This window comes from Anneissia japonica, unplaced genomic scaffold (assembly GCF_011630105.1).
Source record: "Anneissia japonica isolate Jap-2015-1 unplaced genomic scaffold, ASM1163010v1 scaffold585_len4108843_cov191, whole genome shotgun sequence".
Lineage (NCBI taxonomy): Eukaryota > Metazoa > Echinodermata > Crinoidea > Comatulida > Comatulidae > Anneissia > Anneissia japonica.
Window position 1 is genome coordinate 712,040 of NW_022716829.1, and position 14,203 is coordinate 726,242.

Consider the following 14,203-nt stretch of genomic DNA (forward strand, 5'->3'; position numbering starts at 1 on the left):
AACCCATAAAACAGCAAACGGCCACATAATGCAAAACTATTTAAAGTTAAAACATAACAGTAGAGAAAATCCGATCAGAATGACCAAATAAACTAAGCATCCACTGGAAGGTATCCCAATATCTGCAGACCGATTCGTTTCGGCCTTCCAGGCCTCATCAGTGCAGCTAGGATATAGACCCAAACGACACGTTCTACCAGCTTAGGTAGGGCTCAAACTAGTCCAAACACCACTAATGATTACAGAGCCAAACCAAGCCAATATATATACACAGCCCAGGTGTGAATGCAAATAGTGGAATACAAGCTATGTGGCTCGGTTCCAGTAGATACAGAGAATATTTTGTCATTCTTATCGCGTCCTACAAAATTCTTACGACACAGCACTAGTCCGTGAATTTGTGAACAAGATCGGAGATCTAAAGATGCAATCTCTACCGTGCATCAGTGGCGGCCCGCTGGATCTCAATATATATATATATATATATATATACTGTACCAGATTTGATTAATCAACCTCATTAATCAATTTTATACTTTGTTTCCGAGTTACATATGATAGAAGCAGTGCCCGGTTTCCATCATTTACCTGATTTATACATTTAGCATAAGGTCCAAGGGCTTTGCTAATTATTTAGGACGGCCACTTTGACCGTGATGGCTTGACCTAATCAGCTAGGCCTAGCCTAATTGGGCCTGGTCTACCTTAATAGCAAATTCTTTATATTCTTCAGATCTATCGAATGTTACATTAAACTAAAGCTTGAGATTCGATTCCCCGACATATTGTTGGTGTTCATAACTCTCTGGTTATAATTATTCATGAAATACCGTAAAGAAGAATTAAAAATTTTCTATTTTTTTTCCCTTATTTTTGAGAGGGGGCGTGGCTCCAAGTGGGCCATCGGTTTCCAATTTAGATGGCCTATTTAGTTTTTCTCGCTAAACCCCTGATGAGGTCACAGGTTGTGAATGCCGCTGGAGACATTTTTATGCAATTGGTAATGGGCAATACCTGATATAACATCGTTTCTTCCTATATTATTATGAGCAATATACTTTCTGTGATTATATTTATACACCTTTTAAATTTATTTTCAGAGATGGAGACGTTGCTTAATTGTCGACCTTTAAGGCCAGATGCAAGGATTCGTCTGTTTTGCTTTCCCTGGGCAGGAGGTGGAACTAATTTTTATGCAAATTGGAGCAAGGTTTTACCTCAATCTATAGAAGGTGATAATAAGCAATGAAAGTTAAGAACTGTGGTTTATTCATTTTATTTTATTCTATATTTAATATTATTTATTTGTTTAATTCATCACTCAATATTCTTGTTTTCTGTCCTTTCAATTTTTATTTCAATAATTATGTTCACTAGAGTCTATTTTGTTTGTCTGACATTTTTTTAACCATTGTTGGGACTGTTTCCTTCATGAAAACCTACCTCAAAATAATCAAAAGGTACATTTGTTATTATTTTCATGTGAATGAGAAAAAATAGCAAGCCAATAATCTTTGTCAAAATAGTAAACCCTAAATTTTTACAAGAGAACAATTTACATTTAAAAAAATTGAAAATGGTGAGGAAATATTTCTTATTCTCCTGTAGTTTCCTCTAAACTCTGGAAAGTATAATTCTGAACAACAAAATGTTAATTAAAAAACATGGAAATGGCAAGAATATTTTCTTATTCTAATTTTCAATAAAAAGGTAATAAATCAAACAACGCATGCAATTGTCATACTAAATAAGTTCATTAGTTTTATAAATAACAATAAATATATAATGTTTATAAAATTTATTTGCTTAATATCACAGACAGTATCTTAAGATATATGTACTACAGTATTTGGCATTTTTTACCCTCAAAACTTGCCACTGAGTGGGGACCTGTGTTGTCCAAAAACTCTGGTTCTATTTATGGCTGTTTACTTACATTTACAGTTTAGCTGCTGTTTATCAATTTGTATCTCTACTGAGATCCAGCCATTGTTTCCTTCAGCGTTGTTATTTTTTCAGTATTTTGCCTTTTAATTATAATTTATTTTGTAATTATAGTATGTGCAATTCGATTAGCTGGCAGAGAGAGTCGTTTCAAGGATAAACTATGCAGTGATATGTCAACAGCAGTTGCAGAAATAGCTAATACACTTATTCCCAAGTTTCAATCAAAGCCTTTTGCTTTTTTTGGTCATAGGTATGTACAGTATAGGCCAACAAAGAGGCGGATCCACAATTTTTTCAAACAGGGGGTACAACCTTTTGAGAATAAGATAAGTGAGTAGCGCTAATTTCAATATATGCATTGAAATTTCAAAATTTAGGGGCAAAAAGGGGAACATGCCCCCGTGCCCCCACTTGATCTGCGCCTGCAACATATCTTGTAAACATTACTACTTCCAGTATATTCTATAATTAAGTACTATTTATCGCCTTTAGTGAAATAACATATGATTAGATTTAGTCCTGCACGAAAAATTCTCCAGGACCCCTGCTTTTTTGGAAAAAAAACCTGGGTGATTCCGATTGTTATGAATGCCAAAACAATATATTCACATTTTAAGTGATTGTTGTATTTTTTCTATATATGCTTTTGTTAGTTATTAAAATATTTTTGGTAATTATATCAAGTCTTAGTCAGGCTTTTAATAATGTTATTTTATTCTTGAATATTTTATTTACTGTAGACCAGCATCAAAGGTCTTATAATAACAAGATAGCGTTCTCCGCTATTTCTGTATGCAAATTTTGTAACAACGCAGTGTGGGTCGCCCTCTCGCAATTACAATTACTTTTCAACTTTGACATTAATGATCTTTAACTAAAGATAGCACCTTCCACTATTTCTGCTTGGAAATTCTGTAACAACTAGAATGCCCTCCCTCAATTGCAATTACTTTTTATGCTTCTTTTTACTAAACTTTGACGCTTCGATTTGTTACTTGTAGGATCGCGGATAGGGCTAACTTGTTTTTATAAAATCTGGTCTATATTAAATAAAGTAATCACAAGTTATTATAAGATCTTTGACCAGATACAGTAATAGCTCAATCTTGTGAATTAAATGAGGGCGACAAACAAGTGTACTAGAGCTAAATTTTTATTAGTACAACTGGTATCCACTCAAACTGGCAGCTACATGAACTGGAATCATACAGTATAGAATGTAGTTGTTTGTTATTACTCATGCTGTTACTCTAACACACTGCCCACATTACCATGCCATGTTTTATGTGACATGTGAATAATGTCATATCACTAGCAAACAGGTTTTTGATACACAGTGGTGGATTTGACGTGGGAAGCCGGCCTGGACCCTCTAAATTTTCCAGAATAAAAAAAAAATGGAGGAAAAATAGTTGTATTAAAATTTATTTCAGGCCATTTAGGGCTGCCATAATCATAAGTTTGGTTCAACTAAATGTTTCAACCATGGTGAGAATACCTTGCATCTGCAAATGTCTCTTCCTGGCTCACTCTATTTCGAATTCCTACATCCGCCACTGACAGTGACATAAAATATTTAATAGTTTGCACATTTCTTTATTGTTATCATCTTTATACGATGCAAGTTCTCTATAATTGTAATGATAATGTCATATAATGGCACATGTATTCATCTCAGCTGCTCTCTGTTATTAGAGTTGTTTAAACTTACATATTTAAAAGCAACAAAATGATATTTTTCCACTAGTATGGGGGCAGCCCTCGCATTTGAAGTTTCCTGCTATCTCAAGAAGTACTACGGATTACAGCCAGTTCATTTATTTGTCTCTGGATTCACCTCTCCTCAGGTAACTCCTACAAAATAACTCATTATTGACTACCTACTTCACAAATTTTATAACAAAGAAGAAATGCTCTGCCCACACCATCAAATTTATTTTAATTTAATTTAATTTATTAGTTATTTAGGCACACAATACATGTGCTAAGGATTGTCAATAGCAAATATATCACTGTCGTGAGAAAAAATCCTGCAACACTGACAGGAATTGAACCCAGGATCCTGGAATTGGAAGGCAAACATCTTAACCACCAAGCTATTCAACTATTTGTTTATTTGTTTGAGTGTAATATCACATCAAACAAATTTGTCATATAAAATTTGTTAGTGTGGACAGAGCTTAATACATTCAATAATAATAATAATAATAATATGAATAATAATAATAATGGTAATAATAATAATAATGGTAATTATAATAACAATAATAATAATAATGAAAGAAAACAGCTTAGCTCAGTCAGCTAATCTGGTGGTAGCCACTGTGTGTGCGCAGAACCGAGGAGATCTCTAGGTCCCTGGTCCAATTCCCATCGCTGCCTCTCCTTGTGTTTCAGCTAGAGGGCTGAAATACAAGTTACATAGCGCACCGTCTTTCCGATGAGATGTTTAAGCTGTTGGTCCCATGTGCATTATGACCCATGTGCGTGTTAAAGAAGGCAGTACACTCTTTGGAAAAGATTAGGGGATTATCTCCCGGTGTACTGCCCATTCACCACCAGAAGGACCCCACTGGAAATAAGTCTTCTTCTAGACTTTTGTGGGATATCCTTGGTGTTTACACCGAATAAATACAATAATAATAATAATGGTAATAATAATAATAATAATAATAATAATGGTAATAATAATAATAATAATAATAATAATGGTAATAATAATAATAATAATGGTAATAATAATAATAATAAAATGGTAATAATAATAATAATAATAATAATAATAATAATGTTAATAATAATAATAATAATAATAATAATAATAATAATGGTAATAATAATAATAATAATAGGTCTAATAATAATTATTATATTTTTTTCTGTGAAGCGCTTCAAGGCCTTGTTGGCATTAAGCGCCATATAAGTTTACCATTACGGTATTAATATTACGTTCACAATTTTTAAGGTTCCAATAGCTGACATTGATCATTTGATTATGCTTTTTAGTCTGCAGCTCGAAGAATAAAGACTGATTGGATGAAGATGTCGGATGAGGAATTTGTAGAAAGCGTAAGACGGATTGGCGGAACACCAGAAGAGGTTTTATCCAACCGCGACCTTATGAAGATATTTATGCCGCCATTGCGAGCAGACTTTCATTTGATTCAACATTATGAGTATGTTTCTTAAAGCTCTGTGCAGACAATCAAATTTTATTTGACAAGCACGTGCGATATGCATTAATATGGTCATGATGACTTCACATCATGACCTTATATAGGCACATCATAACTATGGGCATACAACAGATTTTTGTCATAAGAAAAATGTTATAGTCTGAACATAGCCTTAACCCTGGCTTCTAATCCCCTTTGTTTTATAATTCTATTTAAATAGTGTAGCTTTATTGTAATTCAGTTTTTATTATAGTAAGCCATTTTAAGCCATCATAATTTATAGGATTTTATATACAGTATGTATAGTTTCTATTTTTGTAATTAATCATTCAGTTCATTTTATTATGCTATGATGATTAAATAAAATATACCAGAATATATTTTTAATCCACTGAATTAGTAGGGCTTTCTAAAAAGGTATACATTGGTCCTGCGTAAGCTTTCTCAACCAGGTTTTATTTTGTGTGATCTTATCACTCTGTCCTTTGTAGAACTACAAGGCACTTTACATACTAAAAACACAGTTTGGGAGTAAACCTAGCAACAAAGGAGGGTTGCTTTCCATGCAATCGCTACACTGTCCTTACAGCAATTGCTACACAGTATAAGCCTGGTTTCCTTAAAATCCCTACACTCTCCATAAAGTGATTTCAGTGCAATCGCTACACTGCGTAAAAGTCACCAGCACAATCGTGAAGGCTCCCCCAACCGACCAATCGGCATCACAGAAAGTTGTCAGCAATAACATGCAGCGATTGTATGGAAACCAAGCTTTATGAAAAAGGAATGGTTTTTCCTTGCTTCATTCAGATCTTATTTGTTTATTGTTTTGTTTTGTTGTTTTTCCTATCGAACCCTTTTGCTTGGAGTTTCTGTTTCATTGCATTATTTATGTTTGTACACTTTGTTTGGGTTTGGTTTGTATGCAAGCTCTGCTCGGGGGGATTTTTTGACTTATTGTGGAGAGAGGCTACAAGTAACAAGTTGCTCACTATAGTATTTTAACTATCTAATAAATATTTGATCTTGCTCAATACAACTTATTATGGTATTTTAATACTATTTTGCAGGTATGATCTTCCAGAGGGCGCACCACCACTTTCATGCCCAGTCAGTTTCACTGATGGAGACAAAGATAAACCTCATGATATTCCTGGTAAGTTACGAATTTAATCTTAGTGATTGTTTATTTTTTCTTAAATTAACAATATATTTTGTTTAAATGATTCTTTTTTTTTTCTTGTTAAACAATTTTGTAATTGGATCCCACATGCTCTATGAACAAATTCAAACAAATATTTATAATTTTAAATGTAATTTTGAAAAAGGATCTATGTACAGTATATTTACCTCGAATAGATATAATTATCTTCTCCTCAGGACACAAATTCACGACCAGACAACATTTAATAGTCACACACTCCTGAGGCATGTTCTTAGGGACATGCATGAATGTTTTCAAATTAATCTTATTGTACCTCAAGGCTGATATGTTAATTATCCATATGCTATTTATATCTCTGAAGGTTGGAGTGATATCACCAGCGGAGAGTTCAGTAATTTTATCATGCCGGGCGGACATTTTTACCTGCAAGAAAAAGAAAATGGGAATCAACTTATGCAGTACATTGCCAAGAAGATCTTATGAAATTTATTGTTACAGCTTTGATAGATTTTGCCGATAAAGAGAATTATGTAGTTTATTATGAATTTATATATAAATTATGCAAAATTTGGTCATTCTCAAGAATGGCTTGTTTATTATAGTAGTAGATAAAAGTGGTTTGGCGCAGCGGTAACAATTTTGATTCTCAATGGTTTTAATCCCTCGCTGTGCATTTCACTTGTGTCCTTGATCAAGGCACTTTATCTACATTGCTTCTCCCCATCCAGGAGTACAAGCGGGTACCTTCTAGGGTTAAAATACCAAATGCACTGATTGGCTGTTGCAACGTTATGGAATATTCCCCCGGGGAGCTGAGTTTGTGTTCCATAGGCGTTTAATCCAATGACCGGGGTAATGATAATGTGAAGCCCCTTATGATAAGAGAGGGCTTATCATAAGGGGCTATGTAAGCCTACTATTATTACTTCAAGGGTTTTAGAAAACTGAGCTCTATAAAATGGAAGTGGTAGTAGAATGAGGGGTGCAGAGACCCACAAACAAAATGTGTATACACAATGATCAATATATATATATATATATATTTTTTTAAATAAAAATTTTTTGTAAATTTAAGATTAATACTTTTATTACTCAGTAATAATATATATAGGCATACAGCTTGTATGTGTGCCATTTTATCAGGGAACAGTTAAATTACTGTAACTTCCAAGTTATAAAAATAATGAAATTATGCATTAAACTGTTTCTACGTAAATTTTTTTTTTTTTTTTCAGGCAAAGTTAGGCAAACCAAAATTAGGCACATGAAATAACAGATATGAATTGGTAACTTCATGTAGACACAGAAAAAAAACATCTATTGTGTAACAACTAAGCAATATTAACACTTCAGCTAAACAATGGTAGGAACCATAGCAACGTATATTCGCCTTATTTCTTAAATTAAATAAATGTAATTCTTGTACCTGTCTCTTATACACATCTAGATGTGTATAAGAGACAGATAATGGTAATTATAATAACAATAATAATAATAATGAAAGAAAACAGCTTAGCTCAGTCAGCTAATCTGGTGGTAGCCACTGTGTGTGCGCAGAACCGAGGAGATCTCTAGGTCCCTGGTCCAATTCCCATCGCTGCCTCTCCTTGTGTTTCAGCTAGAGGGCTGAAATACAAGTTACATAGCGCACCGTCTTTCCGATGAGATGTTTAAGCTGTTGGTCCCATGTGCATTATGACCCATGTATTATAAACTTTATTGATTAGACCTACATTATTTCATATAATATATTTTTCTATAAACTATTTTAATTAATTAAATATAAACTCTGGAAGTAAATTTACATAGATTAGATCAATTAAATGGACATAGTAGTAATCCTTTCTCCAAACCAAAAGGCTTTTTCTATAAATGGAATGACCTGTTTCGAAGCACATACTCCAATAGACCAAACCCTGTACCGTTAAGATTTTTTAGTGTGCGGGAAATCCACTCAAGATAAAATCAAACACCTAAAGTCACTGGTTATGCAAATTGTCAGTCAGCTATGAACTAGTAAATAGGGAGCTATGTATACAAACCTATGGTAAAAATCATGGGGGCATCCTGAGATTTTACATATTTTGCTAATTGCACCAAATATTGATGGTTTTGGAGAAAATAATTCACAAGTCTGTTAGAACTCATAAAGTTCTATTAATAAAACCAATTAGGAATTTTAAAATTTGTCATGGTTTACCAAAACTATACTTTGGCTTTAATTGATATTTGTTGTGACCTTTCAAAAAATAAACACTCAGAAGGCTATAATGAATCTAGCCTTATCCAACTTGCTAGAACTTCTAGTCTTTGATGCCTCACAAATAGGCTTCAAATGTTGTGTCAATAAATTATATATTTATATCGTATTTTGTGTGTATAGTTATGTTTAAATAGTCGTAATTCAATTTGTGTGTGAAGAAAGTATTATTCAGAGTGAGATTGAGAGGAAGAGATGTGTCAAAACATTTGTTTCCTATTTCAAACAGTGACAAATTGTGAGCAAAATAGTTCATGTCATTAGAGTTCTGTACTTCAAAAAATACTATAGACTAAAATATCTTAAATAAGATAAAGACAGGTTATAGTTAATAGTTTAGGCCTATAGCATCATATTATGAATTGTATGTGTTTGTGACAAGAAAATGTGTTCACATCATCCAAAAAAATCTGTAAGAAATACTGTCCCAAAATGTGTCAGAGCGTAGATCTATTTTTAATGCCCATGTCTCTTTTAGAATAAATTGGAGTCGTAGGCGTGGTGTGGTTTGCTTATCAACTCCTAAAATAATTTTTTTATTCGATTTTTTAAATTAAAAAAAAAACAAAAAAACATTTAAATATTGTTTTTTATAAATTAATTTTTTTATTTTATTTTGATTTATCATTATTACAGTACTGTATTATTATTATTATTTTTATTATTATTATTATTTTGTTTTTTTTTTTGTTTTTTTTTGCTTTTTCGGTCTTCAAAATTGTTACTTACCCACCCCCTCCCCCGCTCATCAGCATTTTGGAGTGTAATATAGATAATAACAGTGTGGGATGATTTAGCAGAATTTTTTGCTGCCCCCTAGGGTAGCAGAATGTAATTTTTGCGCTGGTCACGCTGCTCACTTATTCGTTCACTGACGTTGTGGTTTAGGGCGAGTCGGAATGGCGTTAGAATAACAGTGAGTTTATTGATTACATTCCTTTAGAAACATTGCATGACATAAATTGAAAAGTCACACCAGGTTCATGTGTGTTTAATGTGCATTACTTATGTATTAATGGCCATGTATGTTTGCTAAGCGTAACACAGGCTTGCCGAACAACCTGGTTGCACAGTGCTGAGTGAGGGAAGCTTGGTAGGGCTCAACCGAGTAAGTGTAGGCCTAGGACTCAAGGCAAGAAACTAGCCTAGGCTAGGTCTATGCTAAATTGCTGTGGCTGCCAGCCGTTTGTAGCTTATAGCCAAACATTCATTTACAGAAAATACTAAATATGATTCATAATAAACATATGCTTGGTTTTTAGTTCCTCATTTGTATTTGTAATACCAGTACTTGGTCTTTTGTACGACTCCTAGGCCTAGCCCTATCCTAGGCCTAGGCCTTAGGATTGTTTATTTGATTGGATATTTAAATTATACGGTTTGAACAACAACTGGATGGGGCTACTCCTAGAGGTCTAGGCTAGTCTAAAGGACCTCTTAGTCAAGGCATAAAGGCTTGGTAGTGCAGGCCCTGGCTTGTTTCAAGCAGGCTATGCCTAGTAGTAGGCCTCTACTAGCTAGGCCTAGACCAGTGATGTCCAGACTTAAGGCCTGATTGGTGCATATATCTACCGTGCAAAAATGGTGTAGGACCTGTTCGGCCACGATATATTTGTATGGAGCGCCAAGTAGGTGCAAAGCTGTGTATGCTGTACGTCGTGTATGTGGTTAATCTATGGCTGCTAAAGTATCCATTATTTCATGTTTTATTGTTAGATTTTAATATGCTGCCAAATTATACTGCCATTAGTTTGCCAAAACAGTGGGTTTTATAGGTTTGTGTAAGTCCTGTGTAAGTTAATATTAATTATTTAGATGGCATATTTCAGTTTATCTATTTGGAACAAACGAATGTACATTATTATGCAATCATATGTTGATAATTAAACCAAATGAAATGGATTTTATTATTTGTGTGTGGTTAATCTACAGTATTGCTGCTACAGATCCATGATTTTGTGTTGTTTTATCAGGTCTTTATGCTGCAAATTAATTAATGTGGTTTTAAGCAATTCAATGGCATTAATACTGCGATAAGTATTAAAACAAGTAGTGGATTTTATTAGGTTTGTGTAAATGTTTTAAAATTCATATATTTCGTTTTATTTATTTGAAACAAACGAACATTGGATTTTATTAGGTTTGTGTAAGTTAATAATAATGTTTTAAGATTCATATATTTCGTTTTTTTTCTATTTCAAACAAACGAATGTACATATGCATTTACATGTGAAATATCAAGCCAAAGGATTTTATTATTTTCATATTACAGTGTCGATGTTTATATTATTGAAGAGGAAGAAGAAGAATAATGTTGATAATATTAATATACTGCCAAATCAATGGATTGTTAATATATTTTTCATATTATTAAAGCTTACAGTATTTGATGCTTTATGCTTTGTTGTATATTATGTCTAGTCTTATGCTCTTAAATGATTGGTTGATTGATTTGAAGCAGGAAGTATACAGTATAAACGCCACAAAAAAAAATCACATTATTGATACCCCGTCCGGCACTCAACATTCCCGACCGACGCTGACAGGCTGCCGACCGGCACTTTTTTTTCAATGATTCTATCTATTACTAAGTTTAGAAACAAAACAAAATAAATAAATAAAATAAATAAATAAATACATCGTCCTAAAATCAAGAACTTAAATAAATACAGCAATTATGATCTTTACAGCAATAACAAGGGATGGCTGCCATAGCAGTCTCCTCTGTGCCAGTCCCTTGTTTACATCCAACTCCCATGTTACAGTAGGTCACTTGTCACCATCACCAAATCCTTCTATTGAATTGTAAATGTTGGTAAAATTTGTGTAGGCCTAGGTCTAATATAGCAGTCTTAAACAAAAACATGCACCAAACTTTACATTGCCCTTTTTATGTTCTTGATCGAACTGGCTGCACTATACACATTGTGTATATGTCATTGCTAAACCGAGCACTGTCAAGGAAGATAATTGAACATACTGTGGACACTGTCCGTAAAACGCTTGCTAAAGATGTGTTTTTTTCTCAAGAAATAATACAGATTTGTAACCGATTTGAAATTGTTAATATATTGTGCTGAAGTGGCAGAAAATGCATTTCCTGGATATAGAGAATAATATTTTGTCCAACTTGGAATGTCTTTGCCTTATTTTGTGTTTTGTGTTTTTTTTTTAATATAGAACATAATGTCTTTGAAACCACGTGTGGTGGATTTTGATCAAACATGGCGGGATCTGAAGGAAACTGTCGAGGGCGTGATCCAACTTGGAAAAGTCAAAAGAAGTACATGGAATGATCGTTTCCTGTATCCTTTTACAAAACTCCATCACTTAATCTAAATTATTTTTTATAATTTTCAACTTGATAAAAGAATACTAATTGTTCTTCCAAAAGCATGTGACATTTTATGTTAAACTCTTTTTATACCTTTTTTAGCAAACCCGCCGACTGCAAATATTGATGATTTTGAATAAAAATTAAATTTTATTTTTGGCCAATTAGCGCACCAGCCGCCACAAAATTTAATTATTAATTATATATTTATTTTATTTTTATTTTATTTTTTTTTAAATTATTTTATTTATTTTATTTTTTTTTTGGCCTTGGCCATTGTTTGCTCGTTTTTACTTCCAGAGAACAGAGATTTATATATTTATTTTATGTATTTTTCATTAAATCAGTGGAGAAACTTTGTGCAGCAATTTAGTTTGTTTTTTGTTCGTTTTGTATTTGTTGGACAAAATAAATGAAATGAAATGAAAAAGTGGAAATTTCAGAAAAAAATAAAAGTTTTTCTTTATTTTTATTACGCCCTCCACTGTCTTGAAATCTCCAAAGATAAGATACGTACATTTCTTCCAAATTATATAAATTTGAAGCATTTAACCATCCTATTTTACATTCACCAATAAAAGTTTATTTTTATTTTTTGGCAAAACTATTTGCTGAATAAGAAAACAAAATTTTATTTTTAGTTTTAGTTTGGTCCCCTCCTCCAATGGTCTAAATAAAAATAAATATATAAATTATCAAAGTGGTCTTTCACATTAGACCCCTTTGATAAAATATCCAATCTATCAAGAAATCTGCAATTTCATAAATTGATTATTTTGTTGTTTCATTTCCTAATAAGCATTCAGTGCATTTATGAATACAGTACTTATGTTTAAAAGTGTTGGTAACATCTGTTACTATATATAAATTCCAACATACCTATTCTGTGTACTTCAAAACACCAGTACACCAATATACTTAAAGATTTCCTTCTCTGATACTGCATCTGTTGGGTCCACCTGCTTCTAAAAATATTTTGATTTATCACTCTACATTTTCAGAAAAAACAAAATACATTTTGATCAACTTTCCCCAGCCATATTTGATTTCCTTATGTTTTCCCATCAGAGATGTCTATGCCCTTTGTGTAGCTTTCCCTGATAATTTGGGAGAAAAATTGTATGACGAAACCAAATTGTTCTTGGAGAATCATGTGCAAGATTTATACAAGGTAAGAAATTTAAAGCCTACACATTTTTTGGATTTAGATTTATTTGAGTTGTCCCATACAAGAGTTAACAATTTGCAAACAGCCGCTATTAACTATATTAAATCAATTGAAGCCCACTGAACACAGTTTAAAAATCTTCGCAGACGAACACAAAAATAAATGGTTTGTGAAACTATATTCTCTTTAAATGTGCTGCTGAATTTGATTTTATTTTTCACCTCTTGAGCTGTACAGTACTAAGTAGATGACAAACACAAGCTATGTGATCTTGTTCTTAAATTATTTATTGGCATATTCCATTGTTTACAAGCAGAAACAAATTTGTAAACAGTTATTTACTTGTGGATGGTCATAATTTTGTTTATTATTTATTGATAAATTATCTTTACTTCTTTCTTTCTAATCTATATTACAAGGGTGTCTGTGATACAGATGAAAATATGTTAGTGAATTACCAGAAGACATGGGAAAGATATAGTGAGGGGGCAAGTTATTTAGACCAACTTTACAGGCAAGTGCAGAACTAGCATACTTTTTGGTGGTAATAGTGAGGGGTTATCAGTCTAACTTAACATATGAAATAGATATTTTGAGGTGTATAACCATGTCCATCTATGAATCTTGGAGTGGAGAAATTAGTGAAAAGAAAAATAATCCTTTTTCTAGGATCGAACCCATTGTTTTCCTGGCATTAATTTTATAATTAAATTGACTTATGATCAAATGAATCAGTAATGATTTAACATCATAGTGTTTTTGCTGCGAAGCAGCCAATTCATATTCTTGACAGCAATTTGACCTCTGAAAGGTCATTGTCAAAAAACGAGTGCCTAAGACGACTGAAAAGCGGAGTTTCCTTCTTTCGTTCTGCCGTGTAAAATCAATTACTTTAGGCGATGTTTGTAGACTAACCTACTCGTACCAACGTCCGCATGTCGCGCTAGCCTTATCCTACTCTAGGCCTAGACTAGCTAGGTTGGTATAAGCCTAGCCTTGAAGACGAAGGTCCCAATGAAAAACACCGTTGCTCTTTGATAGCTAACATTGTCTATTTAACATCACAATAATTCATTATTAGACCTATAGTTGTTTTTTGAATTGTACTCCACAAATCTCAGCCGATACCTCGCACAACTGGCTAACGTCTCTA

The 14,203-nt window shown here is 32.9% G+C and overlaps 2 protein-coding genes across 4 annotated transcripts in view; both read left to right on the forward strand.

Moving 5' to 3' along the window:
- Window positions 1-7,619, forward strand: part of LOC117109975 (S-acyl fatty acid synthase thioesterase, medium chain-like) — a 10,545-nt gene extending 2,926 nt beyond the window's left edge. For both annotated transcript variants that reach the window (XM_033252492.1, XM_033252491.1), the window contains 6 exons: window positions 1,101-1,232; window positions 2,059-2,197; window positions 3,695-3,794; window positions 4,954-5,123; window positions 6,194-6,279; window positions 6,650-7,619. In XM_033252492.1, the coding sequence (XP_033108383.1) occupies window positions 1,103-1,232; window positions 2,059-2,197; window positions 3,695-3,794; window positions 4,954-5,123; window positions 6,194-6,279; window positions 6,650-6,771 (747 nt within the window). In that variant the 5' untranslated portion in view covers window positions 1,101-1,102 and the 3' untranslated portion in view covers window positions 6,772-7,619. The remainder of the gene's footprint in view (window positions 1-1,100; window positions 1,233-2,058; window positions 2,198-3,694; window positions 3,795-4,953; window positions 5,124-6,193; window positions 6,280-6,649) is intronic.
- A 1,660-nt stretch (window positions 7,620-9,279) lies between these two features.
- Window positions 9,280-14,203, forward strand: part of LOC117109894 (cullin-2-like) — a 23,676-nt gene continuing 18,752 nt past the window's right edge. The window contains exons 1-4 of one of the 2 annotated variants that reach the window (XM_033252354.1): window positions 9,280-9,464; window positions 11,729-11,853; window positions 12,951-13,053; window positions 13,470-13,564. In XM_033252354.1, coding sequence (XP_033108245.1) covers window positions 11,735-11,853; window positions 12,951-13,053; window positions 13,470-13,564 — 317 coding nt within the window. In that variant the 5' untranslated portion in view covers window positions 9,280-9,464; window positions 11,729-11,734. Of the gene's footprint in view, window positions 9,465-9,516; window positions 9,657-11,728; window positions 11,854-12,950; window positions 13,054-13,469; window positions 13,565-14,203 lie in introns of those variants that run through there. The other variant, XM_033252355.1, reaches the window with a different exon arrangement.